The 26,898-nt window shown below is 48.9% G+C and overlaps 1 protein-coding gene across 3 annotated transcripts; it reads right to left on the reverse strand.

The window, feature by feature from the left end:
- CPSF7 (cleavage and polyadenylation specific factor 7) lies at positions 1–25,439 on the reverse strand. 3 transcript variants are annotated; one of them, XM_036417423.2, is made up of 10 exons: positions 25,328–25,439; positions 24,596–24,704; positions 17,616–17,834; positions 16,705–16,808; positions 15,927–16,072; positions 9,327–9,741; positions 8,739–8,857; positions 6,482–6,650; positions 5,685–5,852; positions 1–1,845 (listed from the first exon to the last, which is right to left on the reverse strand). In XM_036417423.2, the coding sequence occupies exons 2-9, from the start codon at positions 24,647–24,649 to the stop codon at positions 5,690–5,692; spliced, it is 1,389 nt and encodes a 462-aa protein (XP_036273316.1). In that variant the 5' UTR covers positions 24,650–24,704; positions 25,328–25,439; the 3' UTR covers positions 1–1,845; positions 5,685–5,689. The 3 variants fall into 3 exon arrangements, with proteins under 3 accessions (XP_036273316.1, XP_036273314.1, XP_036273317.1); XM_036417421.2 differs by having other exon boundaries at positions 15,900–16,072; XM_036417424.2 differs by having other exon boundaries at positions 15,900–16,072; positions 25,255–25,381.
- Between the last annotated feature and the right edge of the window lie 1,459 nt (positions 25,440–26,898).

Below are 26,898 nucleotides of genomic sequence, written 5' to 3' on the forward strand. Positions count from 1 at the left end.
TTGACAGCGTCATCAAGTTTATTACACAATTTTCAACCTATCAGAAAGACAGACAAATCACCGACAACAGGGGGACGGGGCCTTGGCCTTTGAGGACTGGGTGTTTTCCTTTCGCTATCAGGAAACAAAACTAAAAATGGTGTCACCGAATAGAAACAAAACAAAAACGGGGAGAGCTCCCGGGTAGAGGCTGTCCTGCGCTCCGTTCCTTTCCTCCCTGCCACTCACTGTTCTCTGACACCAGGACCGCTCCCGAGGGTACGCCCAGTACCAGCTCTTGCCGGCGGGCAGGGGGCAACATCCTGAGCTGGAGGTGGAGCTGGGACCTGGGACAGGGGAAAAGGGCTACAAACCTGTCGCCTGTCCCAAGGGCATGTGCCTCTCCAGCCCTCGGGGCCGCCCTGGGGGGCCGGGTCAGAAACGTGCAGGGAAGAGAGGGTTCAGTCCAACTCAGTCTCTCCCTGAGCCACAAGGGTCTCCAATGACCCTAACCTCACACGCCACGTCTCACGTCACGTCTCTCTCGTTAGCTGCCACGTGCCCTCTAGGTGCGCATAGTGCCCATCGCCCGTCGCCCCTGGGCACTGCAGACCCTGCTGCTTCCTCCCTCAGCAACAAGAACTTCACAATCAGATGTTACGGGAAAGCAATTCCATGCCCGTGTGGGAAATGGCCCCGAGCGGTGGTCCTTAGAACACGGAGCTCACTCAGGTCAGGCTCCGCTTGTCCCTGCTCCTCCTCAGAGGCAGGAAGTACCTCCAGGCAGAGCCCAGGGAGACAGGAAGTCAATGGTCAAAGGTCAAAGGTGGAGACACCCCACCTGTGACTTTCCCTGGCTGCTAGTGTCAGGTTACCCCACGAGGAGTGGAACTGGTACCTGGGGGATGCGAGCCGATGCTTACATCAAACCCGCGCAAAAAAGGAGGGCCTCCGGGAGCAGGCCATGCCTGCCTGCCATGCGCTGCCCGCGGTGCCGCCTCCATCCTGGCACTGCACCAGGCTCTTCGCTGCTGAGGCCATGTCCCCACCTCCCAACGGCAATACCTCCTCTAAAACAAGGAAGCAGCCCTGGGGGGAGGGCTCCCCTGCGAAAGGTGGAGCCCCGAGAAACAGAACACCTGGCAGAGCTGGTTATTGCGAGGCAACCGCACCTGAAGCAGGGAGGGAGCTGGCTCCGGGCTCCCAGCACACGCACCCCGCGGCCTGCTCTGCAGGGAGGCGTCCGCGGAGGCGGCCGGGCAGCAGGAGCGGGAGGCCAGGGAAACAAACCGTCACTACGTAAGAAGGAAAAGCAAGAGCAAGAGCAGCTTTCCACACATTCTGTTCTCATGGTCCCGCCTCAAAGGGCTGGAAGGAAAGGAGTTGAACGAAGAGGTGTTAGCAAGGGGTCTGGACCCTCGTGGCCCCATCAAACCTAGAGGGCATGAGCCTGGGCATATCCTGGCACCCCAGTCGCTCTCCCAGATCCCACTCGAAGGATTCCTTTGCTTTGAGAAGGAAGTCTTCCCATCAACCTCACTACTGAACCGCTCCAGGAGAATCAGAAACTCACGTTTCCTTGAACAAAGCACCATTCTCTATGGAGACCGGGGCTGGACCTGCTTCTTCCTGTCTGCCTCCCCTCCCAACCGGTCTGTAGGTTGTAGGTTCTTTCCCGGCAAGCGGGGTGTGGGACTGGGAGGGCCGGCAGTCTTCAGTCCTGGAGGGCAGAGGGCAATCCCTGGGTGTCTGGAGGGGGGTGGGGGCATGGAGGGAAGGGAAGGGGTGGAGCGGCCTCCGTCCTTTAGTCCTGATCGAGGTGAGGAGATGCAAGTCCATTAAAAAACATTTGCTTCCGTCCGACTCCTGCAACAAGAACATCCGAAGGAACACACATCAGAGTTACTTTCAGAGCAGCGGGGCTTAAATGACTTACCAGGGCATTTCCTAAAGTTCCAGCATACGCAGCAGGGGGTGCAGACAGAGAAATGCAAGCCTGGGAAAGCGGAAGAAAGAAAGGACTGTCTGGCGTCTGGCACTGTGGACAGTGCGGGCTGGTTGGAGAGAGAAAAAAGCAGTGACCTCTTCCTTTAAGGTGAGTGTGGGGGGGGAAGACAATGAAATGAAGTCTCAAAAAGAGACTGGAAAAGTATGGAAATTACATTTCAAGCAAAGTTGCTATTGTACAAGGGAACATGATGAATTTAAATTGTTTCAGGAAATCACTCTGAGCAAGTCAGAGCTTACCTTAAGGAGAGGGGGAATCTGGAACTGGGAGGTACAGTGTGAGAACACACGTGTGCTTAACCTCCACACACCTGTGAGGCCCTGGCAGAAAGCATGTACTTACACAGTAAACTCAAAGCCAAACTTTTTCTTCTCTTAAAGAAGCCCTGGCTCAAACAGCATTCTGAGTGTGTGCACACGCATACACCCACAGCCAGAGGTGCTGTAAACTGTATTAAAACTCAAGAAATGTCTAAGTCTATTCCCAGATGACAGCTGGGGGGAGGGGCTGAGAGCACAGCACCCAGGGTTAGAGAAACCACCAGCAGTCGCCACCCGGAATCGTGAGTGCACAGAGGAGCTTCTGCCCCACAGAAGAAACTGTTTAGCCATTTGCCACGTCTCCACCTAACTGCCGCTCCCTTATCCCCTCAGCCCTGTTCTCATGGCATAACACTAATTTGCAGGGGAGCACGGTGAACCTCATCATCCTAATAAAAGGCTAATATGCAAACTGACTGAACAGAACAACCGGTCGCTATGACACACAATAACCACCAGGGAGTGCCAAAGCTGGGCTCATGGCTGGTAAGTGCAATGGCGTTGGCAGAGCCTCTGGCTTCTGCAGCAATGCTAAGGATGTCCAACTGCCAGCTTCGGCCCATGGGATGTGGGCCTAAGCCATCAGCTGGACATCCCCCGAGGGCTCCCAGACTATGAGAGGGTACAGACCAGGCTGAGGAATGACCCCCTCCACCAAGCACGTGAATTCTGTGCACTGGGCCTCTAGTATAGAAAATAGAAACAATAGGTAAAAGAAGAAGGGGGGATTAGAGTCAGGCTTAGGATTTTACTAATACACAAATGCTCACCCTTTATGTATACACTTCCGTATGCTGAAGGAGCTACACAGAAAACAGACACCCACAAGCTGAGTAATCCTTCTACTCTGCAGCCGAAGTTTCAGCCTCAGAATCAGGCATGGCCTCTCCCTCTGGCTTCTCTCAACACCCATGCAGGCAGGTTTTGTCCCCTTTCTGTAGGGAAAACTGAAGCCCTCAATACTTTCTCAATGTCACACCATTTGGGCTTCTGAATATTTGCCCTGGATCAAAATTGAACAGAAAGTTCAGTTTTATTGGACCAGGAGGACAGCAATGAAGTGAGAAAGACTATACATCAAATAGAAGGTTCTAAAATAATAAGGCAAGAGCCAAGAACTACCCAGTAATCCCACTCGTAGGAATATATCCCAAGAAAGTAGAAAAACCAATCAGAAAGGATATATGCACCCCTATGTTCATAGCAGCACAATTTACAATAGCTAGGATTTGGAAACAGCCTAGGTGCCTACCAGCAGATGATTGGATCAAAAAACTATGGTACATGTATACAATGGAATACTATGCTGCCATAAAAAAAGAAGGAATTATCATCATTTGCAGCAACCTGGATGGAATTGGAGAACATCATGCTGAGTGAAATAAGCCAGTCAATGAAAGAGAAACACCACATGACCTCACTCATTTATGGCTAATAAAGAACATTATAAACTGATGAACCAATAGATAGATATAGAGACAGTAAAGCAACAAGCAGACTGTCAAATTACAGCAGGGAGGGTAGGGAGATCTGGGGGAGATAAGAGATCAACTGAAGGACTTGTATACATGCATATAAGTACAACCAATGGAGACAAAACTCTGGGGAGGGAGGGCATGTATGGGGAGAGGGGGGACAATGGTATATGTACACAGATTAAAAAAAAAACAAACCACCAAGAACTACAAAATGTACAAACCACGAATTGAAGAATACCCTCAAATTCCAAAGCACACACACACCCTGAAAGAAGCATGCAGAAGGCAGCTGATCAAAGATTCTCTCTCATCACTGATCTCTCTCTCTCCCCCTCTTTCCGCTCTGAAATCAGTAAAAATATATTTTAAAACACTAGCCTGCTACACGTGGTCATGTAATTAACTCCCCCCTGATGCCGTGGCAGGGCCAGACCAAGTGAATGCGCAGGCCTGTGTGGTCTACAGGCTGGATGGTCCCCTCCCTTGCCTTTACACCAAGCATGTCAAACTCGCAGCCGACCTCGAGAATGAAAATAGTGCTGAAGCCCTGGGTCCAACCAAGCCTAACTCCATTTTCAATGACCTGAGTTCATGTGGTTCCCCCACTCCAACTCTCCTGCTTTTGAAAATCAAGATACTTTTTTCAAAGATGCTTTAAAAAAAGAAAAAGTGTCTGCTGTCAATCTGTCTTTCCCTAAACGAATATATCCTTCCACTGAAGCACCCTCCACAGTCTCCAAAGCTATAAACCAGGGGTCCTCAAACTTTTTAAAGTGGGGGCCAGATCACGGTCCCTCAGAGAGCTGGAGGGCCGGACTATATGAACTACTAATTCCTACTGTAACACCTCGGCTGCGCTCACTGCCCAAAAAACCTGGTGGGCCGGATCAGACTCCTCTGCGGGCCGCATGTGGCCCGCGGGCCGTAGTTTGAAGACCCCTGCAAACTTTCTTCCGGGTCAGCATTCTTCTGTTTGAAAAAAGTATCTTGATTTTCAAAATCTTTTTAGACAGTAATTTTTAAAATCACTTATGTTGCACCTTGTAAACAATAAGTATTCTGTACCGGTCAACTTCCCCGGTATGCACAGCAATGCTGGTAAGACGGCTGCCATTCATCGAGAGCTTACTATGTAACAGGTGTGGGGATTACCTCACTGAACACACGGCAGTCTAATGAGACAACTTTCTCACCTTCATTCAGTGAGAAACTGGAAGAGAAAGCCATACGGCTGGAGGAGTGGATTCACACTCTGGCACTGCCCGCAGACACTGTGCTCTGAGCTCTTAGGCTTGCTGTGTCAGATACAGGCAAGGCAGCCAAGAAACAAACAAAAAATACCTTACTCTCAGGCCCATCTCAGGGTGAGACTCCTAACAAGCAGGAAGTCTGCCCTCCTGAATTTGCTCTAAAAAAATAGCCCTGGTGGGTAGGAGAGCATCATCCCCACAGGCCACATTGTGGGTCAGGGCCCTGGTCAGGGCACATATAAGAATCAATCAGTGAGCCGAGACCGGTGTGGCTCAGTGGATAGAGCGTCGGCCTGCGGACTGAAAGGTCCCAGGTTCAATTCCGGTCAAGGGCATGTACCTTGGTTGCGGGCACATCCCCAGTAGAGGGTGTGCAAGAGGCAGCTGATTGATGATTCTCTCTCATCGATGTTTCTAGCTCTCTATCCCTCTCTCTTCCTCTCTGTGAAAAAATCAATAAAACATATTAAAAAAAAAAAAAAAGAATCAGAGAATGCATAAGTGGAACAACAAACCATGTTTTTCTCTCCTCCTTCCTCTCTCTCCAATCAGTAAATATAAAAATAAAACATACAGAGAGAAAAACCTTCAGTGAGTAATCTTCTCTCATAAAAGACTGCCCACCAGCTGGCACGGGGCTTCATCCCACCTTTCTCAGTGGTGCCGGTCCCGTTCTCTGTCCCGGTGTCTCTCGTGCTCTCGGTTCCTTTCTTGGAAGTAATCGTCATGCCGATCTTCATTGTGAAGCAGGTCCCGGTGCCTCCTGCTGCTCTCCCGGGACCGGCTAGGTGACCTCTCCCGGGACCGATGTCTTTTCCTGTGAGAAAGATCCTTGAGCCTCGCACAGAGGGCCTAGCGCGTTCCTCCCCCAGTGCTGCCTCTGGCGTCTTCCAGCATTTATTTACCCTGTCTCCCACGGCCCTCATGGGCCCACTGTCTGACGGTGGCGGTCCTGTGAGGACGAGTCTTTTTTTTATTTTAAATAACAGTTAAATTTGTTGAGATCTTACTAATGTATCGGGCACAGTGCTAAAAGCTGTACATGCACTGTCTCACCTGATCTTTACAAGTCTATAAGATTTGTACTATTGCTCCCCACCTTTCTTTTATGAGAAAAAGGAAACTTGGAAAGTTGAGTAATTCCATTGTCAAGGTCACACAGGTAGGTAGGGGCAGTCCTGGGGTTCAAATCCAAGCATGGGTGGCTCCGAAGCCCGTGTTCTTGGCTATCCCGGTCTATCTTTTCCCCAGAATAACCCACTCCTCACCTAACCTGCTGACACTGACTACTGTAAATGTCAGGTGATTTCTTCCCCGGGAGACAGGGGGGCGTGGTCTGCTGTCAGCCAGGTCCTTGCCAGGTCCCCTGGGCTCCCTCCCGCCCTGCCCACCCCTGGAAGAGAGCCGAGCCGGGCTGGCCGGCCGCGGAGGCAGCCACCAGCTCACCTGGACGAGCTCCCGCTGGCACCCACGCTGTAGGACTTGGCTTCAATGCCGTGGAGACAGTCCTTGAGAGAGGAGATGAGCACACGGCAGCGCTCATCGTTGGCGACCCGGGACTGTTTGATGACCGCGATGGCTGTGAGCAGCGTCTCAATTGCGTCACTGTAATCCCCTGACGGGTGGACGGAAAAGCCAGAGTGAGCAGAGGCAGTTAGCTGCTGGACCAAATGGAGAACTCGGGACGACACAAACCAAGAGTCACGAGCGGTCCCACAGAACCCCAGTGAGAGCGGCAGACGCAGCAGGTATAAAACCAGAAGGTACCTACGTCCCAATGGGCTGCAATCACAGTTGTCCTCAGACACTGTTAGTGGACGTACAAACTGGCGCATCACTGTCTGAGGCTGCTTGACAACATCCATTGAAATAAACAAGGTACATACCTTTGACCTAGGAATTCTAAACATTTTCTACTTCGATTCCCCCTGTGTACTAGTGTAAGTTTAATCATTTTGTTTCGGTGTTGTTTGCTGTGTTAAAGAATTAGAAACTTGAAGTTCCTTCAACGGGGTCTAGCCACTTAATTACACATCACTGGTTTCACAGACTATCACGTGGTTGTTAAAAAGCATGAAGTCATCTTGTATGTAAACAAAGGAAGCAATACAAAGCACTTAGCACAGTGCAGGCACACAGTAACATGATGTAACATGTGCAGAATATATTATTTCATTTTTGTAAAAACAATAAAATTACATATATGTTGCTATATGCACAAAAAAAATCTGGAGGATAGATAAAAAACTGTAAGAGGTAGACTTGTAGGGGGGCCTGTGCAGATGACTTTATTAACACTGCATATTTTTTTTACTAAATTGTCTTAAATTTATAATCAGATGTGTGTAGATATACATATATCTAATAAATATCCAAAACATGCATATAGCACATACACATGCATAAACACACATATGCATATTTAACATTTTTCTTTATTTAAATTATGCTACCATTAAGAATTAGTCCCTTCATTCTCCAAATCTGAGCAATACCTGGCAGGGACAGTGGTCACAGGGTGGGTACTTGCAGAAAGCCTCCCCCCAACCCCCAAATGAGACTTTATTTTAGTTATATATTTTTAAGTAATTTTTAATTGATGTCAGAGAGGAAGGGAGAGGGAGAGAGAGATAGAAACATCAATGATGAGAGAGAATCACTGATTGGCTGCCTCCTACACATCCCCTACTGGGGATCAAGCCTGCAACCTGGGCATGTGTCCTTGACCGGAATCGAACCTGGGACCTTTCAGTCTGCAGGCCGACGCTCTATCAACTGAGTCAAACCAGCTATGGCCACAAAGCTTTTTTGAGCTGCGTTAGGAGTAGTAAGGACAGAAGATAATGCCAGGAAAGCAGGAGACCAGACAAGGGCCGGGATACTGAGGTCTGGCAGCTCCTCCGTACAGGCATGAAGAATAAAATAAAAGCTGGAGGAGTCCAGCACATCAGGTCAGCTCCACCAGGGAAGGGCTCTTCTGCCCATTTTACAGGCTCCCAGTAAATGTATGTGGTTTGAATGACTGGAATGAGAACAATAGAAATAGAGGGAGACAGAGCTTCGGTTTTTGACCATCTTGCTATGAAGGAACTGGTGGAGAACAATGATTTTCATCATAGTCCTCTGTATATCTGACTTGTCCCACTGAGCAGATTACTTCTAATTTAAAAAGGTTTATTCAGATGCCAATGAAGATTATCTGGAGGGAAAAATAAAAATATGTACACTTCCTGTCTTTAACCTACTCCGTGGATTTAAATTTTGCAGCCCAAGCTGAGAAGTTATGGGAAATAGATAAAACTTAGGGTTAACTTGGAGACTGGACAGTCTACATTTACATTCACGTGGCAAACTCATAGGAAGTTAAGTGAATATGGCTGATGTCATAAAGTGAAACTTGGACCAGAACCTTGAAACTTCCTGTATACATATCTTACTCCGCCCCCCCCACCCCCCGCCAATGTTCTTTTAGAAACCAAAGATTCTCAAGAGTCACCACAGCTTCTGGTTATGCCCTCAATACTACATGGTTCCTGGGTTGGCGCTCACCCACTCAGCCATCCGGCTGGGCTAGCGGAGCACTCTGGAGAACCTAACAGCGCTCCACCTGGATCTGGCGGAATTTCTTGCCGATGGAATAACAAGGCCTGGCAATGTGTGAAACCGAGGGCAGGGAGAAGGCCATAGAGGGAAGCGTTCCTACCTGCACTGGCTCCAGCGACGGCCTTGGAAATGGCGCTGCTGGAAATTGCTCTGTTCCGCTTCATGATCTCTTCAAACTCTGCCTCACTCACTGCAGAGGGCGGAGGGCCCGAATCCCGGCTGCACAGAAGTGATACCAGTGTGACTGCCAAACCCACTCACCTTCACCACCCTAGGAATGATGTGACTCCTATACTGTCTCCCCTGTGTGACTTCTTATACGGCCTCTGCCTGGTCACGTGCTTTGTGTGTTCATGTTCTCCTCAATGACATATACGTGGGTGATTTTGGCATGACCCAACAACAGTGCTAGACATTCATAGCCTCCCTAACAGCGACCTACACCCTCTTTTTAATCAAGCCCCTTAAAAAGGGGTACAAAGGACGTGGTTTGGTTCAAGAGGTTAAACAAAACACCAAATAAAAACATTAGCTAACAGGTATTTCCCAGGACTCAACTCTATGACTACGGTTTCGCACAAGGGAAACATGGAATTCAGTGCTCACTTCCTTCCTTGGAGAGAAGAAAACGCTTCCCTTCCACCCCATCACGCCTGGCTCAGCTGTGAGAGGAACAGGTAGTTCTTACCTGCTGTGGTGGTTATAGGGGGCTGAGGCCTTCATGTACGGGTCTGGTGGAGGCCCCACTGCGGCGTTTGGTGGGGGGAAGAAGGCTGGATTGAGGTGAAGGGCAGGTGGGATGGCTCCAGGGGGAGGTACAGCCAGATGAGGAGGTAATCGAGGAGGAGGGGGCATGAGATGCTGGTAGTGGATGCCAGGAGGAGGAGGGGGGACCCCAAAGCTTGAGGAGAGAGGTGGTGGGGGTGGAATTGGAGGTGGGGGCAGACCCATCAGGGGGAGGGCTGACGGAGGGCGGTTGAAGTAGGGCAGCACACTTGGGGGCTTATCCACGCGGGCAGAAGAGGGGACAAGGTTCTCAGAGGGCGTGGCCCGTCCATCGGCAGAGTCACTCGAATCTCGAGAGTGAGCCCGTGGAGGTATTCCTGTGAAACAAAACGACGACTGTTACTGCCCAGACTGTAGACGCACTCACAGGACCAGCTCGTCCTCCAGCAGGCCACTGGCTACCTCCTGAGGAAGGACAGGTGGCTGAAAAGCAGAATCATCTACTGCCTTTTCTTTGGCATCAGAGAAAAAGCTGAGGCGACTTAGTTAAGACATAAACCCAGAAGGCAATACCACCTTAAATTCTTATGTCAAAAATATTCTTTATCTAACGTGTTTCCCGGAAAATAAAACATCCTCCGAAAATAAGACCTACTTACAGGTTTCCTTCTGAGTGAAATATAAGGCATCCTCCTGAAAATAAGGCCTCCCCTAGGCTCTGTCTCAGAATGAAAATTAATTTACCGTAAACTGGTCGCTAGGGCCGCCCCAGCTGGCGTCTAGCAATCAGTGACGTTACACGGAGTCCTGACGTCACTGCTGTGTGGAGGCGGAGCAGAGGTCAGAGTGAGCAGTGAGCGCAGGGCGGGAGAGAAGAGACTTTTCGAAGACGCGTGTAGAAGAACAGGAGGATTAGAGTGGACAGGACACGGCGAAGGTGGTGAGTGCTGGTCTCTGGTGACACTACCTGATGCTCGCGGCAGTCCTCATGACTAAAGGTTCTCAGTCAGTGGCAGACCCTGCTCCAGCCCAGATCCAGGCCCCAGCAAGCCCAGTGACAGTCCCCAAGCAGGCCCCAGGGGGTAAATGTCTGATAAAGGGGTAGGGGGGATGTCTGGTGAAGGTGTTCAGTGGCACAGGGGTGGGGGGAGAGGGATCACTTAAAATGACACAGGAGGAAAAGAGGGGGCAATCAAAATGACACAGGAGGATCAAAAGAGGTTACTAAAATGGTAATCCCCCTTCTGATTCTCCTGTGCCATTTTGATTCCCCCCTCTGATCCCCCCTGTGTCATTTAAGTGACCCCCCTCCCTCACCTTGATACGCCAATTCCTTTTTTTTTTTTACCCCTAGAAATGAGTGCAAAAAGAAAAAGCTACTCCATGGAGTACCAGAAAGGAATCGTGGAAGACTCTTGGGGCCAAAATTTTACTGCTTTCTGCAAAGAGAAGATGTTGAGTGTCCGATTGGTCCGAAAATGGCGAGCAGAGAATGGTAACCTCATTGAACAAGTGGACAAGGGAAATGCTAAAAAGCGCAAGTGTGGATCAGGTAGGCAACCATTATTTTCTGAGCTGGAAGACCTGATCTGTGAATGGGTTGTTGACAGGAGAGCAAAGGCTTTGGTTGTGAATAGGGCTCAGATTCAAGAATTTGCCCTTGCAATGGCACCAGTTTGACATAGCCCCCAAAGACTTCGAAGCATCACAACACTGGCTGGATAATTTCCTTCAGCGAAGTGAACTGTCTTTAAGAAGATCTACCGGTACAACATTGTTTAGGTTGGAAGATACTCAAGTTATTAAGCAAGCACTTGCATTCAAGTCCTTCATTGATGATGCTGACTTCTCTAAATACAATCTTTCCAACATGATTGCTATGGATGAAACTGCAGTGTTTGTGGGCCAATCATCTCAAACAACAATTGAACAGCGGGGTGCCTCCTTAGTGTACATTCCCTCCACTGCTTACGAAAGTGCACGTGTTTCCTGTATTTTGGCAATTTGTAAGGATGGCACTAAAATCCCACCTTTAATCATTTCTAAGAGCAAGAAGGAAAAGATTGAACGTGTTTTGGGAGTTTTTATTCTTGAAACTGAAAAAGCTTGGGCCACACAAGCAGTTATAAGGAAGTGGGTTGATTTAATGCTGCCGCTTGTTACGCGAGAGAGCCAAAGAGGTCTGCTAGTCTGGGATGCAGCCAGCACTCACAGCGCTAAAGACATTAAGACATTTCTTCATGAAAGAAAAATAGATCAGATAATGATTCCCGCAGGAATGATGGCCTATCTCCACACTCTTGATATTGCAATAAACAAGCCATTCAAAGACAATTTGCGCATGGAAATTAATGACTGCATTGAAAATAGAATGGAGAGAAATCAGTGTGGAAACTTTGTGAAACCTAAACTGCAAAAAGCTGTGACTTGGGTGAAGAATTCATGGGAGAAAATCACTGACAGTTGTATTGCAAATGCACTGCGAGCAGGCTACCTCGACAAGAAGTACTCATTTAAAGACAGTGCTATTGCTAAACATGAGATTTGGTCCACTGATTCTGAAAGAATGGATTCACAAGAAATTCACCAGGAAATTCAGGAATTGGATTATGATGATGTTCCAGAAGATGATGACAAGATTGTCATTGAATAAATGAGTAAATTCTTTTTTCCTCCCTACTTTTTAAAAAAAATATATATATATATTATTGATTTTTTTACAGAGAGGAAGGGAGAGAGATAGACAGCTAGAAACGTCGATGAGAGAGAAACATCGACCAGCTGCCTCCTGCACACACCCTACTGGGGATGTGCCCGCAACCAATGTACATGCCTTTGACCGGAATCAAACCTGGGACCCTTCAGTCGGCAGATGCTCTACCACTGAGCCAAACTGGCTTCGCCAAGTAAATTCTTGATACTGTAGGATTCACAGTTTGTCTGGTTTGTGTTGACAACTACCATACTACCGTTCTGTATACAGGTAATAAATTTCCTTTTATTTTCATTTAACAATAAATGTGTATTCTTCTTCATGGAAAAATAAGACATCCCCTGAAAATAAGACCTAGCACATCTTTGGGAGCAAAAATTAATATAAGACACTGTCTTATTTTCGGAGAAACAGGTTAGAACCATCCATGCTTCACATTTATCCTTAGATCTGTTTTGTATTTTTAAGTGCAGAAGGATCCTAATCTCCGTGAGAAATGACAGTGTATGTTCATCCCTGTTCAGCTGGAGTCAATCGGATTTGGAATTCCATGTCCCCTGGTAAGAATGCAGGACCTTAGCCTGGCGCTAGTCGACCTTCTCTACCTGCTCCTGCTGCACACTTGGGATTTCCTCCTCGCCCAGGCACTTGACCTAGAGAGTTTGGGGAAAGAGAAGGAAGGGTTCGGGATGGGCGACACTTCTTTCACATACCAAAGTGGTAACTGGGATGAAAGAGACCCACAACCAAGAGAAGACCGGAGACTGGGAGGTAGAGACAATGGGAGGTAAGCCAGGAAGAGTCTGCCCACAGAAGAGCTGATGCCCACAGCTGAGAACAGACTCCTAGCAAACGCCTGGGGTAAAACATGCCACAAATGTGGGAACTCCCAGGGCTACATTTCAATGACCCCTTGTTCTCCCCACAGGGCAGCATGCAGTCAGAGCACGCTGTGTGGTGTGAGGCCCTGGCACTGTCAAGCCCCTGCTTACACCTGTTCCCTCCCGCTCGCAGCCACGTTAGGCCTGGCCAGCGTGGACTCCAACAGAAGAACGCGATTGCTTGGCCGTGGAGTCTCCGAGGCAGAAAGACGCCGTCAGCAGACAGTGTGGAAAGAAGAGCGCTCCTTAGACTCGAACCTGTCAGTACACCCACTCCGGTTCCAGCAGAAGGGGGGTCACCGCCCTGCAACCACTGCCGTTTCCCCACTGCAGTTTATCACAATGCCCGTCAGAGCACCTTTCTGTCTCAAACACACGGCACCTTGCGTATTCCCCACGCTCTCCCACACCGAAGGGAGAACAAGTGTCAAGTGTGAGCTCTGACAGCCACCTTCCCACCTACTGTCCCCTCATCCACAAGGCTGTTTTATATCTTTGGCTACAAATCCCAACATTCTTTAGCAAAGCAAGTCCACCAACTGTACTCAGCGAGTGAACAGAGGCCAAGTCCACAACATAGAAAAACAGCGCTCAGCCACCACCAACATTTCAGCAAAGGCAGGCAGCACCAAGGAACAAACAGCCATGTGAAGTTAGGAGTGTCCCCTGACGCAGCTGGAAAATGATGCACCTTAGGAAGTCTGAAGAAGGCTGTTTTACAGGGAGACTAAAACTGAAGGGATTGGAAAGTACAAGCAGTCAAGGAGGAAGTGTGTGCCTTCTGAACCAGAGCAATGGACGCTCAGACCACAGCCATCTAAGCTCTCCATCTAGTAAAAGAACAGCTGTTCCCACACAAGAGAGCAGGGGCTAGGGCTCCACCTCCCATCAATCAATACACGGTTCCCATGGGCCCCCCAATCAATGTGAGCCACTCCAAGGCTCCCCCCGCAGGAAAGGCAGAGTGAAGGCAGCTGGCTGTTTCAGACAGGGCCTGACAGGTGGCCGCACTGCGTGAGGTCAGGCCAATCCAACGTCTGGTTCTCAGGTTTCCCAGGTTCAGAAATTCAACTTGAACCGTTCACCAAGGGTGATCAAACCCTAGGAGACGGATTCATACTAACCAAACTCACCAGAGACCGATTCATAAACCAGAGTGCCATTTTATTAATTTACAACAAGAAACAGAGCTGCCAAGCAGAGAGAACACTTGCAGCAGCTGGTCAGGGCATTCCCTTCCCAGTGAGAGCCTCGCTGGGAAACCAAATCAGGATCAGAAGGTGCGCGGTGGGCAGAGCCGGAATAAAAGGAGTAAGAGGCACTAAGAGATGCTAGCGTGGAGCTAAGGTAATATGATGCAACTTTCTTTTCTAAGAAATACTTGCCAAGCAGACTAAAAATATCCAGCAACTGCAAGGGTGTCCCTAGAAAATGCTGGAGAAACATTGTTAAATGCACCTTCTCCAGCACATCTTTAGATCACTTCCTTACAGAGCACCTTCCAGTCTTGGTTTATGACAAGCTAGAGGCCTGGTGTGCGGATTCGTGCACTGGTGGGATCCCTCAGCCTGGCCTGCAAGGATCAGGCAGAAAACGGCTCCCTGACATCCCCAAAGAGGTCCCGGATGTGAGAGGGTGGTTCTTGGGTGATGCACCCCAGAATCAGGCTCCCTCCTCTCTTCTCCCAATATTTTGTCACTTTCTCTCTATATCTGTCTCACTTCTTTCACCTCACTTTACCCTAAGTTTGGCAGGAACTGAAGCCTTGTGGGCATTTAGCTACAAAAGCAATTGTGTTTTTTATTTTGTTTTGTTTTGTTTGTTTGTTGTAAATGCAATTGTTTACTAGCAAACAGGATTTGCTTAGCCTGGAATCTAATAGGCCCAGGGCAGGCCCTGCTCAATGTCAGGCTCCCGCCCTGGCCCTTCTGCCCAAGCAGAATCCTGTGGCAGCAGGAACCTCCTTCTTTGTACCTGAGCTGCTGCGCCTTTGTGCCTTACCTCCCTGGAGGTTGCCCACTGGCGCTACTGTCTGCCCAAAAGGAGGGAAGCCACGGCCAGTTTCTTAGTGAGAGTGGTCTCGGGAAAATTCGCTGCCTCCACTGGAAATTGGTATTAAGCGGATGAGTCAGTGTGGGCACCAAACATTGGGACCATAGCCAGTAGGTCCTGCACGTCTTATCGTTTAGCTAACTGAGTCGAAAAGTTTCTGTAAGGGCCAGACCCACGACCTCTGCAAAGGGCTAGAGGCCTGGTGGGGAGCCAGACCCAAAGTGGGGAGCCAATGGGCCAGAGACCCGGTGCATGGATTCATGCACCAGTGGGGTCCTGCAGCCTGGCCTGCAGGGATGGGGCTGAAACGGACTCTCCGATATCCCCTGAGGGGTCCTGGATTGCAAGAGGGCGGTTCTTGGGTGATGCACCCCAGAATCGGGCTCCCTCTTCTCTGTTCCAGGTGCATCATCCAAGAACCGCAGCTGTCAAGTCAGCGCAGCTCAGCAGCTTCCTGTGTTGAGCATCTGCCCAGTTTGTGTCATAGATACTGGTCAGACGGTCGGCTGGTTGCTTAGGCATATATATACCTTGTTTATATTTTAGGGTGGCTCCTTCTTAAAAAATTTATAAATTAAGCCCATTCATTCACTATATACTGAGGATTTTTTTCAGGCAGAAACACACAATTTAGAGTTGACAGGAACTTTAAACATCATGTATCTAGTTCAGATGGGGAAATAAGCCCACAGTCACATGACTTAGTGGCAGAACCAAAGTAAAACCTAAACCTGACTCTCACACAGACCTCATTTGGGGCCAACCTGACATGCTGCCACCCACAACCACCCCTTCCCTCCCCCAAATTCCTCCACACTGTAGGCTGAGCCTACACCACAGAAGACAAATCCACAGCATTCCCCACTTCGTACAGATGGTCGCCACGTACCCCCTCTTGGGACTCGGACGCACTCACGTTTCCGAGCCTGAGCCTCAAACTGTGACAGGTTCTGTCTGGTGGCTGGCCTCACGTCTACTTTCTCTCCGTTAAGAACCTTTCCTGGCAGGAGTTCCAACAATTTGTGGACAGAGTTTTCAGAGGCTACCACCACCTCAGCGTACCTGAGGAAGAAACATTAAAAATGAGTGAGATCTATAGACAACAGAAGAACAAAGACATTTTCTTTCACTTTTAGTGAAAACTGGCCAAGCAAACAATATCGTGCTATTATTGAACACACACACACACACACACACACACACACACTCTACCAACAACAAAAAGGTGTCAGTCTATAATCTTCCTACTTATTTGAAATTAGAAGTCAGCTTTCTTTGCCCCTCAAGGGATAGATGTTCTACGACATTGCAGCCAGGTCCCCATTCTAAGGCAATTTGCCAAAATCAAGGCAGTGAACTGGGCCTGGGGTTGGAGGGGTTAAAATCCAGGGCCAAGCCGAAACCAGTTTGGCTCAGTGGATAGAGCGTAGGCCTGCAGACTCAAGGGTCCCGGGTTCGATTCCGGTCAAGGGCATGTACCTTGGTTGTGGGCACATCCCCATTAGGGGGTGTGCTGGAGGCAGCTGATCGATGTTTCTCTCTCATCAATGTTTCTGGCTCTCTGTTCCTCTCCCTTTCTCTGTAGAAAATCAATAAAATATATTAAAAAAAAAAAAAAATCTAGGGCCAAGAGAGTGCAGACCTGTTATCCCAACGGTTACAAACTAGAGGGGCTTCTCAAACGCAGACCTCACCCTTTGGACTGGCCATTGGCTCGATTCTCCGCAAATTTCAGCTCCACCACGTCATAGACTCCGATGGAGCGAATAACCTGGATTAGCTGCTGGTCTGTGGTCCACTGGGCCGGCAAAATGGAAAAGGAAGAAATGTCAGGAGCTACACTGCCCCCACCCCCAACCCAGAATGTCCCAACCCTTTCCCCAAGCCTAGGATTCTAGTCACAGCCATGACCTCCCTCAGGAAACCCCAAAGCCCATCAGCACTTCAATTGGTGCAGGCTTTTCTTACTGTCCCCCGACCCCCTCCACAGTCCCCACCTTTAGAGAGTAAGAGCCAAACCTAGTTTAACTTTGACTGCCATTTGGGCTGTCTGGTCATCAGCTCAAACGCTGAGACTCGCAGCTTTTAATCACAGGTCTGATCCGCAGAGCTGACCATGGTCAGGAGCTTTCCCCCAGCTCATACGTTTTCTAATCTGAAGAACAATCCCCCCACCAGCCCAAAAACATGTCACACAGTAACTTACAGAGTAACAATCACCACCTACCCCAGGTGTACTAGAGCTATCAAGGTCTTTGATCCCTGTCACCCATCATTATCACAGGACCATCTAATGACCACCAAGAGTACAAGGTATTCACTCTGAAATCTCATCCCACAGATGACCCTGCTAGACATAAAGCCCCAGGGTCAGGGGTGGTAACAAGATGACAGAAAAAGCAACTACCCACTTAATCATTGCGTTCTTCGGCATCAGAACGTCCTCAGGATAGTTCTCTTTCAGAGATCAATCCAACCTGATCCCAGGAAAAAGAAATCCAACCCCATCAGAGCACAAAGCAGTGCGACATTGGGTTTTGAAAATGCCATCACCTCCCCGGGCTCTCCCTCAGCCCCCACAGCCTGTGAGGTTGCCCACGCTCACCCAGGAGAAGCTGCCCACGTACACAGCCGCCCGCCTGTTTCGCAGGCCGCTGTAGGTGTACAGAATTGCAGGGGTCTTGTTATTGGGCTTGGGAGACGGCTCCTGGCGAACAGGAGGAGGTGGCTCAGTGCTGCTGCTTCTGTCATCTGAGGGCTGGGAGGTGGCGGTCAACACGTCATCATACAGATCAATCTGGTCTGTATTGTTGAACTCTGGGTCCTAAGAGATGAAGGGTCGGCAAAGGTGGGTTTGCAAACCTTTCATTTTGTCCGTTCTAGTTCACTCTCGTTCACTTAGAGCCACAAATACTTTATAAAATGTACAAAACTTTCCTTGTCCTACTCTAGGAAACTTCCTCATTTACAACTATTTCACTTAATTATGCTCACGTAGGTTTTTCTTCTAAGACCCTGTGAGTTGTCTGCAATATTTCTAGCTCCAGGCACTTGTGAGAATTAAAAGGTAAATTATAATTAAATAAGAATGCAAGGACACACTGATATCAATGAGGTTAGCTTCTAAACGTTGCGTCTAAGACACACTAATGAAAATTTCAGTATCTTATGCATTTTCAAAATCAAGAGTTACACAAACGTTCTATTCAATAGGAAATAGAGAATATTGTTTAGAAATAGAAAGCGGGGGGAAAGGCATGTTAAAATGGGAACCAAAACATAAAAAATAATGGGAATAACTGGTTAAAATTATTTGATTTACACAAATGATTTAGGGAAGCTCTAAAACTCAGAGTACACAATCCCATCTTTCCAATAACCGTAAAAAACAAACAAACAAACAAACAAAAAAAACCCACATTAAAAAATAAAGTAAAAAGTTAATAACCTTGGGAGAATTTTCCCTCACTAAGTTCTATTTCTCAAGTGGCATGCAGATCCAATATATTACCATAACGCCTACAGAAGAGATATCTTTGAACAATACCAGAGATGTTTAATGATACAATAACAAGTTCTCTAAAATATAAGACTCGGAAAAGAGATGTAGCCATACCATGAGCTATGTCACAGTGAGCATTACACTATAAATGTCTATTCTGGATGACAGTGGTCGCCAACTGGTGGTGTAAGGTCCACCAGGCTGGCGAGCGCTGCTGTAGATGCTTATTGCCTATGTGACACGTTACTGTATAGACTGAATGTCCGTGTGCCCGCCCCCATATGTATGCTGAAGCCCTGCTCCCCAGTGGGATGGTGTCAGGAGGGGGCCTTTGGGAGGTAATGAGGATGAGGGTGAAGCGCTCATGGATGAGATTAGGGCCCTTGTAAGAGTCAAGTGAGACACTCTCTCCTCTGCTCTGCACAGGGTGAGAACGTAAGAAACCGCAGTCCACAACCCCGAGGAGGGGCCTCACCGGAACCCAAACCTGGTTTTGGCCCTCTAGCCTCCAGAACAGTGAGAAATAAGTTTCTGTGTTCACAGCACCCCGTTTTTATTATTTTGTTATGGAAGTCCAAGCTGACTAACACCATACACCAAAAACCCTAAAACCACAAGAACTACTATCGAAGTATCTTAATTTCAGATTTTGCAATTATCTCAGATCTTTTTTTAAAGGATCAGAGAAGTATTTTCCAGTTAACACTCTAACATGCAAACAATGCTGAAGATGAAGCTGCCAAAATGAGGGACAGAAGTTCACAGTGTTTTACGGAAGCCACAGCTCATTCATCCACTGCTGCCTTTTAAAAAGGGAATAAAGGAAAAACCTGCGTTAGGTCTAGTTCCCTGACGTCATTTCCTGCCTAAACAACTCAGGACAGGAAGCTCCAATGGCTGTCTCCCTTCACTATCAACCCAAATACTGCTGATTCTCAAAGGAGACTGGAGAGGTTTAGACTCACCACAGAAATCATTGTTTAAAAAGTACCGTATTTTTCGGACCATAAGACGCACTTTTTCCCCCCCAGAAGTGGGGGGAAAAAGTCCCTGCGTCTTATGGTCCAAATATAGCCTACACATATACTTTAAAAAAAAAGTTTTTTTACTTGCCCGGCTCTGTGTGGTCTCTGTGTGCTTGCCCGGCTCTAAAATGGTTCTAAATGCTGCTGTTTACTTTACAGGGTTGATTACATGTGTTTATGACTGTGATGTTGGGTTTTAATGCACATAAAATATTTTAGGACACTATTTGTTTCAGAATCTTTTTTTCTTCATTTCCCTTCTCTAAAAACTGGTGCGTCTTATGGTCCGGAGCGTCTTATGGTCCGAAAAATACGGTATGTTTTCATTGATTTAGATCGAGAGGAAGAAAGCGGTAAAGATGAAAGAAATGTCAGTGAGAAATCATCCACTGGCTGCCTCCTGCATGCTTGCCACTAGGGATGGAGCCCACAACCCAGGCACTGACCAGGAGCCCAACCTGTGACCACTTGACACGCAGCCTGAGTCACACTGGCCGTGCACAGATCATCAGGCCTACACACCATCCCACACTTTTGGAAACCGTCTTTTATTTTCTCAGCTTATCTGAAGCACAATGAAAATACGCACACTAACGTAACAGTGTTTTGCTAATGAAGGGGACAGGCTGCTACCTCCTGAGGCTTGTAAATAATGTCAAAGATCACAGATACTCTAAGTCAGCGGTCACCAAACTTTTGGACCTCATGAACCACCAGTTGGTGACCGCTGGTCTAAGAAACCCCACAGGGGAGGAGTCTAAACCTTGTAAAAATGTCAGAAAGCGAATGGCAAGAGAAACCTTTTAGGGGCAGCTTACAAGAGAAGGAATCAGACAAGCACTAGAAGACTATTCTAGCAAACCAGTAAATAAGGATCTTGCATAAAATGGGTGTGTGGAAAACAGAGAGAAGCTAACACTGGAGTGCAGGGTGGGTAATAGACTGAGTAAGGTAGACAAAGCGAGGGCTAAGTTGACAAATATTCTGTGTAAATATTTTATAGACCTTATGTTTCGAACTATCCCAATTCTATGTAAATCACTTATTTGTTTATGTACCAGCTATGGCAATTTTCCCTTGTGGTTAAAGACAGAGAAAGCACTTGATCCTCTCCAATGACCTAATCCTTGGAGAACACTACTTCATACTAGGCTTTCTTTTTTTAATCAAGAATTTTGAAATGGAACTTAAAAACACGCCATCTTGGATAGTCAGTGGAATCGAGTTGGAATTCCTTCCATGTAAGGAAGGAATGTGTCTGAAAGCTGTAAGACAAAAATTACCACTGGTAATTGGGTAACAAACCAACATTCAGACTTGGGTAGCTCAAAAAGCAAACGTATGGCCAGGGTGTCCCCCTATTATAAGCCTCAGCAAATCAGCTGCTCGCTCAGGGTCCCTCGGAGAACCCGGCTGTCCCCGGAGGCCCTGCTGCATGGGTTACCTCAACTCTGCACGAAAAAAGGCTCCAGCCAGTGCACAGCTGTCACGGGACGCACATGGGTTCTCTGGGCCAGAGCCTGGGCTCGGGGTGACCGAGCTGTTCCCCTGCACAGGAAGGCCTGCTGAGGGTTGTGTTGAGGTAAAATTTTACTGAAGAAACAAGGTACCAATTTGTATTTGGATTTAAAACTGCTAGTGACACCAATTCATTTTACTTCTGGTTGGTAAAACAAAGAACAGATAATGACCTGAAGTTTTTTCTGGTTACAAATAAGTGAATGATTTATGCAGTGATGCATTAGGTTAAGGCAAAACCTAAATCTACAAATTAACAATAACATTTTTTACTTAGAGAGAGAGAGAGAGAGAGAGAGAGAGAGAGAGAGAGAGAGAGAGAGAAACAAGCCAGCCTGGCCAGTATGCCTCAGTGATTGACCTATGAACCAGGAGGTTGCAGTTTGATTCCCGGTCAGGGCACATGCCCAGGTTGTGGGCTCAATTTCCAGTGTGGGGTGTGCAGGAGGGAGCTGATCAATGATTCTCATCAATGATGTTTCTTTCTCTCCCTTCCTCTATGAAATCAATTAAAATATATTTAAAAAAAAACACCAAAAAAATTTTACTTAAAAAGGCAGCGTTTAATACTGAATGACTATCTCACAAAGAACTTGGTGTTTAACAGCACAGAGCTGTCACTGTCTCGTGACGCTTCATGGTTAACAAGAGAACTAGCAGAATTTTAAATTTACATAATTCCTCATCAGCATGCTCACCTCCAGCCCCCTTCCCTTGATGTCTGAGAGGACTTATTTTTCTCAAAGCGATCTACTTGATAGCACTGCTTCTCTTAACTGTAAACAAAGCTAACACAGTCCTCATCTAACAGCCTCCGTCCTGTCACTCTCCATACCCTCAGCCACCAGAAACACCTCTTGAGCACAGGATGCTTCCTCCCCTTTACCTCACTGGTCCCAACACAGGCCTGGCCAATAGAAGGCGCTCAGTAAACACCTGCTGCTGGGAGTAAAGAGGAGAACCGGCCGACTGCGCAGAGCGCCTGCCTGTCTGGCCCAAGGAGCGGAGACAAGCACTCAGGAAAGGCAGCAGCTGAGCGCCTCCCCTGCCCAGGGAGGAGCTGGCTCCAGCCCCCTGGGACACAGGAGAGCCTGTAAGAGGCTTTCGCAGCACATGGGAGAGATCAGGGAGCCAGCGCCATGGGGTTCCATCTAGGAGAGGCATTCCTTTTCCCTGGGGAACAAAGTCCGTGTGATGGAGTTTGTGCCTGGGTCACTTTGGGGTTAATCAAGAACATTCTTAAAACACCCTGAAGCACTATCTGTCCTGACTGCTTCACCCTGAGCCTGCTTCTAACAATTCCAGCCGGACAGAGCTCTCATTATTTCTTCAGCAGCCTCCCAATAACACTAAAACCATTTCTGCCAAAAATTAACTCCCTGATGGGGGTAAAAAGCACCCCTCCCCCAACCTTCCACAAGACATTAAAAATCTCCACTTTCTTCAACTTGCCGAGAATCAAATATTGTCTGTTTGGTATAAATGTCTACTAGATCCCACACACCACCTTTGGCTTACCTTAGACTCATACAAAATTCCTTTTAGCAAGAAGTCAGAGGACACAAATCGTAGAGGCCAAGGACTTCTCCTCTGACAAAGCAGTGACCTCTGGACAAGGCCGGAGTCTTGTCTCTGACCTACAACTTACACTGTTCAGGAAATAATGAACTTTCGCTTTCTTAGGCCAGCTGTGGCTAGACCTCCGGTCAGGGACCCCTGCCTCCCCTTTCCCAAAGCAGCGGCGTTCCCACCCACAGGAGGGAACCAACTCCGCAGGGAGTCCTTTTCCTATCATTTTGTGCTTAAAAACAAACCGTAACCTGTTAAAAGGTAGTAAAAGTCTGCCTCAAAGTAGCACGGAAAACTCAGGAAAGCAATGGTTTGTAACCTACTTATTACATTAAACCTTTCTTTTTATCTATAGTATTTGACTTGTTTGAAATTAACAAAAATTTATTCATGTATTTAAGTCAATCAATACCCACATGTAGACTCATCCAGTTTACCTGAGGAGACACCAGAAAATGACTATTAAAAAAAAGTGTAACTGGTGCCCGGCTGGCTCAGTGGTTGAGCATCAATCTATGAACCAGGAGGACATGGTGTGATTCCGTTATGGCACATTCCCCGGTTATAGGCTTGATCTCCAATGGGGGTGTGCAGGAGGCAGCCAATGATTCTCTCTCTTCATTGATGTTTCTTTCTCCCTCTAAAATAAAATTATATTAAAAAAAAAAAAAGTGTAACTGGTGCCTGGCTTGTGTGGCTCAGTTGGTTGAGCATCACCCCATGTACCAAAGGTCAGTGGTTCAATTCCCGGTGAGGGCACATCTGCGCGTGTTGCAGGAGGCAGCTGATCAATGTTTCTCTCTCTCCCCCTCTCCCTTCCTTTTTCTCTAAAAATCAATAAAAACATTAAAAAAAAAAAAAAAGTATAACTGAAGCTGTATAATGGATACAAGGTCATTACATTCTTATTTTGTGTTTTAAGATCTCTATGTGAAAAAGGCATAATACTTTAAAAAGTTTTTTTACATTTAAATTTATGCCAAGTGGAAAAAACAAACAAAAAACCAGCATGTATTTCAGCCTCTTCTTTTGCCTCATATCCAAGCCAGAGTCCACACGGCAGACTTTCCTCCTCCAGTTTGTTCTTTTACCTCTCCCAAGCCCTCGCGTGCTGCCCATAAGCGATGCCAATGGGAAGAACCAGCTTACCCAAGCAGAAGGTGCTGGAAACAACCCGGGCAAGATACGAAGTTTTAAACAGAGACTCTGCAACATTCTTGAGCTGTGACCTCGAGAGCTCGGAATCAAATTTTAAATGACTGTTTCCAGGAACGTCACTGTATAATGTTCTCTGAGGTAACATAAAAGCACCAACGAATCCAACTTAGGTATGTAAGTGGTCTATACCTGCTTTTCAACTGTTTGTCCCAAGCCTTCGCCTCTCCCCTAACCTCCCAAACAAAAATTACATTCATCAGTAAAACGGACTCCACCAAAATGCCCTCTTCAGCCTGGAGTCCAGCTAGTTAGAGGAGATTAAGGCAATCAGAAGGGAGCCGAGATTAAATGTCAAAGTATCTTTGTATTGTGCCTTTGCACTGCCTTATGGGAGAGAGGGGGGACTAACAGCTATTTCCCCGCTGCAGTCCGGGACAATCACAAAGGAACAGATGTCAGCGTTGTCCCAGGAACGCTGAGGAAACCGAATTCTGGTCTGTGAGCGCGGTTAGCCTCGGAGGAGATGGGCATCCAACTCTGGCTCCTGGGGCAGCACATTCCACAGGTTGATGCACCAAACCATTAAACCTGACTTTTATGTGCTCTTAAATCAAAGCCTTGCTAATGAAGCCTGGGATTAAATTAACACACAGAGCGGTCAGAGGACTTGGAAGTGTGTGCTAGAGGGACCCGGCAGAGGCGTGTTCAGGCAGCAAACCCCCCACGGGCGGGCGGAACTTGGAGCCCCTGCAAGTATGCTGGAGGTGGCTCCCGGCTGACCCGGGAGTCCCCACGCTCTCGGCGACCCCTCACCTGATTGAACTCCTCGTCGGCGTATATATCAATCAAGTCCACTCCTTCTGACATGGCTCCGGAAGGCAGATCGCGAGCCCGGAAAGCGGACCAAGTAAGAAAGATGCCACTGCGATATCCAGAGAGAGGCGAGAGTTAGACGGCATGCGGGTCCCGGGCTGGGCGGAGGGCAATGGTTGCCAACCTCCCGGTCTCCAGAGACGCAGCCTCCGGCCCCGAGCTCGGCCCCACCCGCCGCGCCCCGCCCCGCCCCCGGCCTCGCGCCGCCCCTCGCTCTCCCGGGCCGCCAGGCTCGCGGGGCTCGCTGCCCATCACCCTCGGGCCCGACCCGAGCGGCGCCGCAGCTGGCCATGGCGCCGCGGGCACGTCCGGGCCTCCGCTCCGAGGGGCCGCGGGCGGCGCTGCCAAGAACGCCCGAGGCAAAGCCCGCGGCCCCCGCCCGCCGCACCTGCCTAGGCCCCGGGCGGCCCGAGTCCGAGGCCCCGCGGGTCTCTGAGCTCCCGCCACCCCCGCTCCGCACCCAGGCCCAGTCCTTGCCCCCAGCGAGGCCCGCCCCGCTCCGTCCCGCAGCCCCGGCCCAGCGCCCGCAGCCCCCTCCCACAAAGGCCCGCGCCTCCCCCCTCCCTCCGCCGCCTCCCACGGCCCCCGACTCAACCGACCCCCTCCCCGCCTCGGCGCCGGCCCCGAGCCCTCTTCCGGCCCCGCCGGCCCCCGGCCGCGCGCCCCCGTTACCGGGAATATGGCGGCGGAGGCGGCGAGTCCGGACTAGGCCCGAAGCGCGCGAACCGCTCACGGCCCCCCAGAGCCCGCCTCCCCCCTCCCCTCCGCCAGGGGCGTCAGACGCACGGCCACTTCCGTCACACGCAGAGAAGTGTCTTCCGGCTCCGGCGCGTCTTCCGCGAGGCCGGCCTCGGGAGTTCCCGGAAGTGGCCGGGTCGCCGGCTTCCGGTCCAGGTCGGGGAAAATGGCCCTGGCCGTCGTGCTGCCGGCTCTGGCGCGGGTGAGGAGCGTGCGGGTGCTGGGGCCCCAGGCGGCCGCCCTGGACCCCGAGTCTCGTCTTCCGCCGCCGTCTTGCGGGGCCGTCCGGCTGCTGGCGGTCCGGGGCGGGACAGACCCGGGCAGAGGTCCTTCTTGCAAACTTGGGAGCTCAGGCCGCTCCCCCCTCTCCCGGGCCCGCCGCGTGCTGTCCCGCGGGGCAGTTAGAATAGATCAGCTTTCTGCCGGACCCGTGCGAGTTCTCCTCTCCCCCGGGGACTCTGTTCTGAGTCCTACCTGACACCTCCATGACCTCACGTCGCATCATACGGCCTTTCTTCCTGTCTAATGTTTCCTGTTTAATCTTTCTTTCCTGTTTAATGTTTCCCGCCGTATTCCTCCCTCTGAGTGCTCCTTTGCTGCGCCTACTAACAGTTTGTATGTGTGTCTTTGGTCTCCAGACATTTCCTCACCTCCCTTCCGATTCCTTCTTGGACTCACTTGAACATGGGCTAAGTGTGTTGATTCCGCATACTTACCAATGTTGCAGCCTTCCTTCGGCTCTTCCCAGCTTCCTGCCATGGTTATCAGAAGAGGTCTCGTATAATTTCACCCTCCTGAGACGTGTGTTGTAATTTCGAGGTGGTCTCACCTGAAGAAAGTTCCCTGTATGCCTGAGAGGAACATGTTCTTGCTGCTGGTGGGTGGGAGGTTCTGGATATGTCTGTCTGTCTGGTCAGTTGGGTCTGTAGTGTTCAAGTTCTGTTTCCGTATTGATCTTCCGCCTGGATGCTCTGTGGGGTATGGAACTCTCCTGTCATTGTGTTGCTGCTTCTCTATCTGGTCAACATTTGCCTCATATATGTGGGTGCTCTGATGTTGACGGCGTGTGTATGTATCACGGTTGTATCTCCCTGATGAATTGCCCTTTTTATCATTATGCAATGCCCTTCTTTACCTCTTGACAGGTGTGGTTTTTTCCCCTGACCGTTTTTTTACTTAAAGTCTGTTTCATCTGATATGAGTAGGGTCATTCTGCTCACTTTTGCATGAAATACCTTTTTTTCCATCCTTTCACTTCAGCCCATGTGTATCCTTACATCTAAAATGAGTCTCATGTAACAGTATTTAGTTGGATCTTATTATTTTTAAAATCTTCACCCAAGGACATGCTTATCGACTTTAGAGAGAGGAGAAGGAGGGAGAGAGAGAGATACGTCGATGGGTGAGAGAAACATTGATCAGTTGCCTTCTACCAGCCCTGACCAGGGATTGACCCTGCGACCTTTCTGTGTGTGGGACGATGCTCCAAAGAACTGAACCACACT

This window comes from Pipistrellus kuhlii, unplaced genomic scaffold (genome assembly GCF_014108245.1).
Source record: "Pipistrellus kuhlii isolate mPipKuh1 unplaced genomic scaffold, mPipKuh1.p scaffold_m20_p_59, whole genome shotgun sequence".
Lineage (NCBI taxonomy): Eukaryota > Metazoa > Chordata > Mammalia > Chiroptera > Vespertilionidae > Pipistrellus > Pipistrellus kuhlii.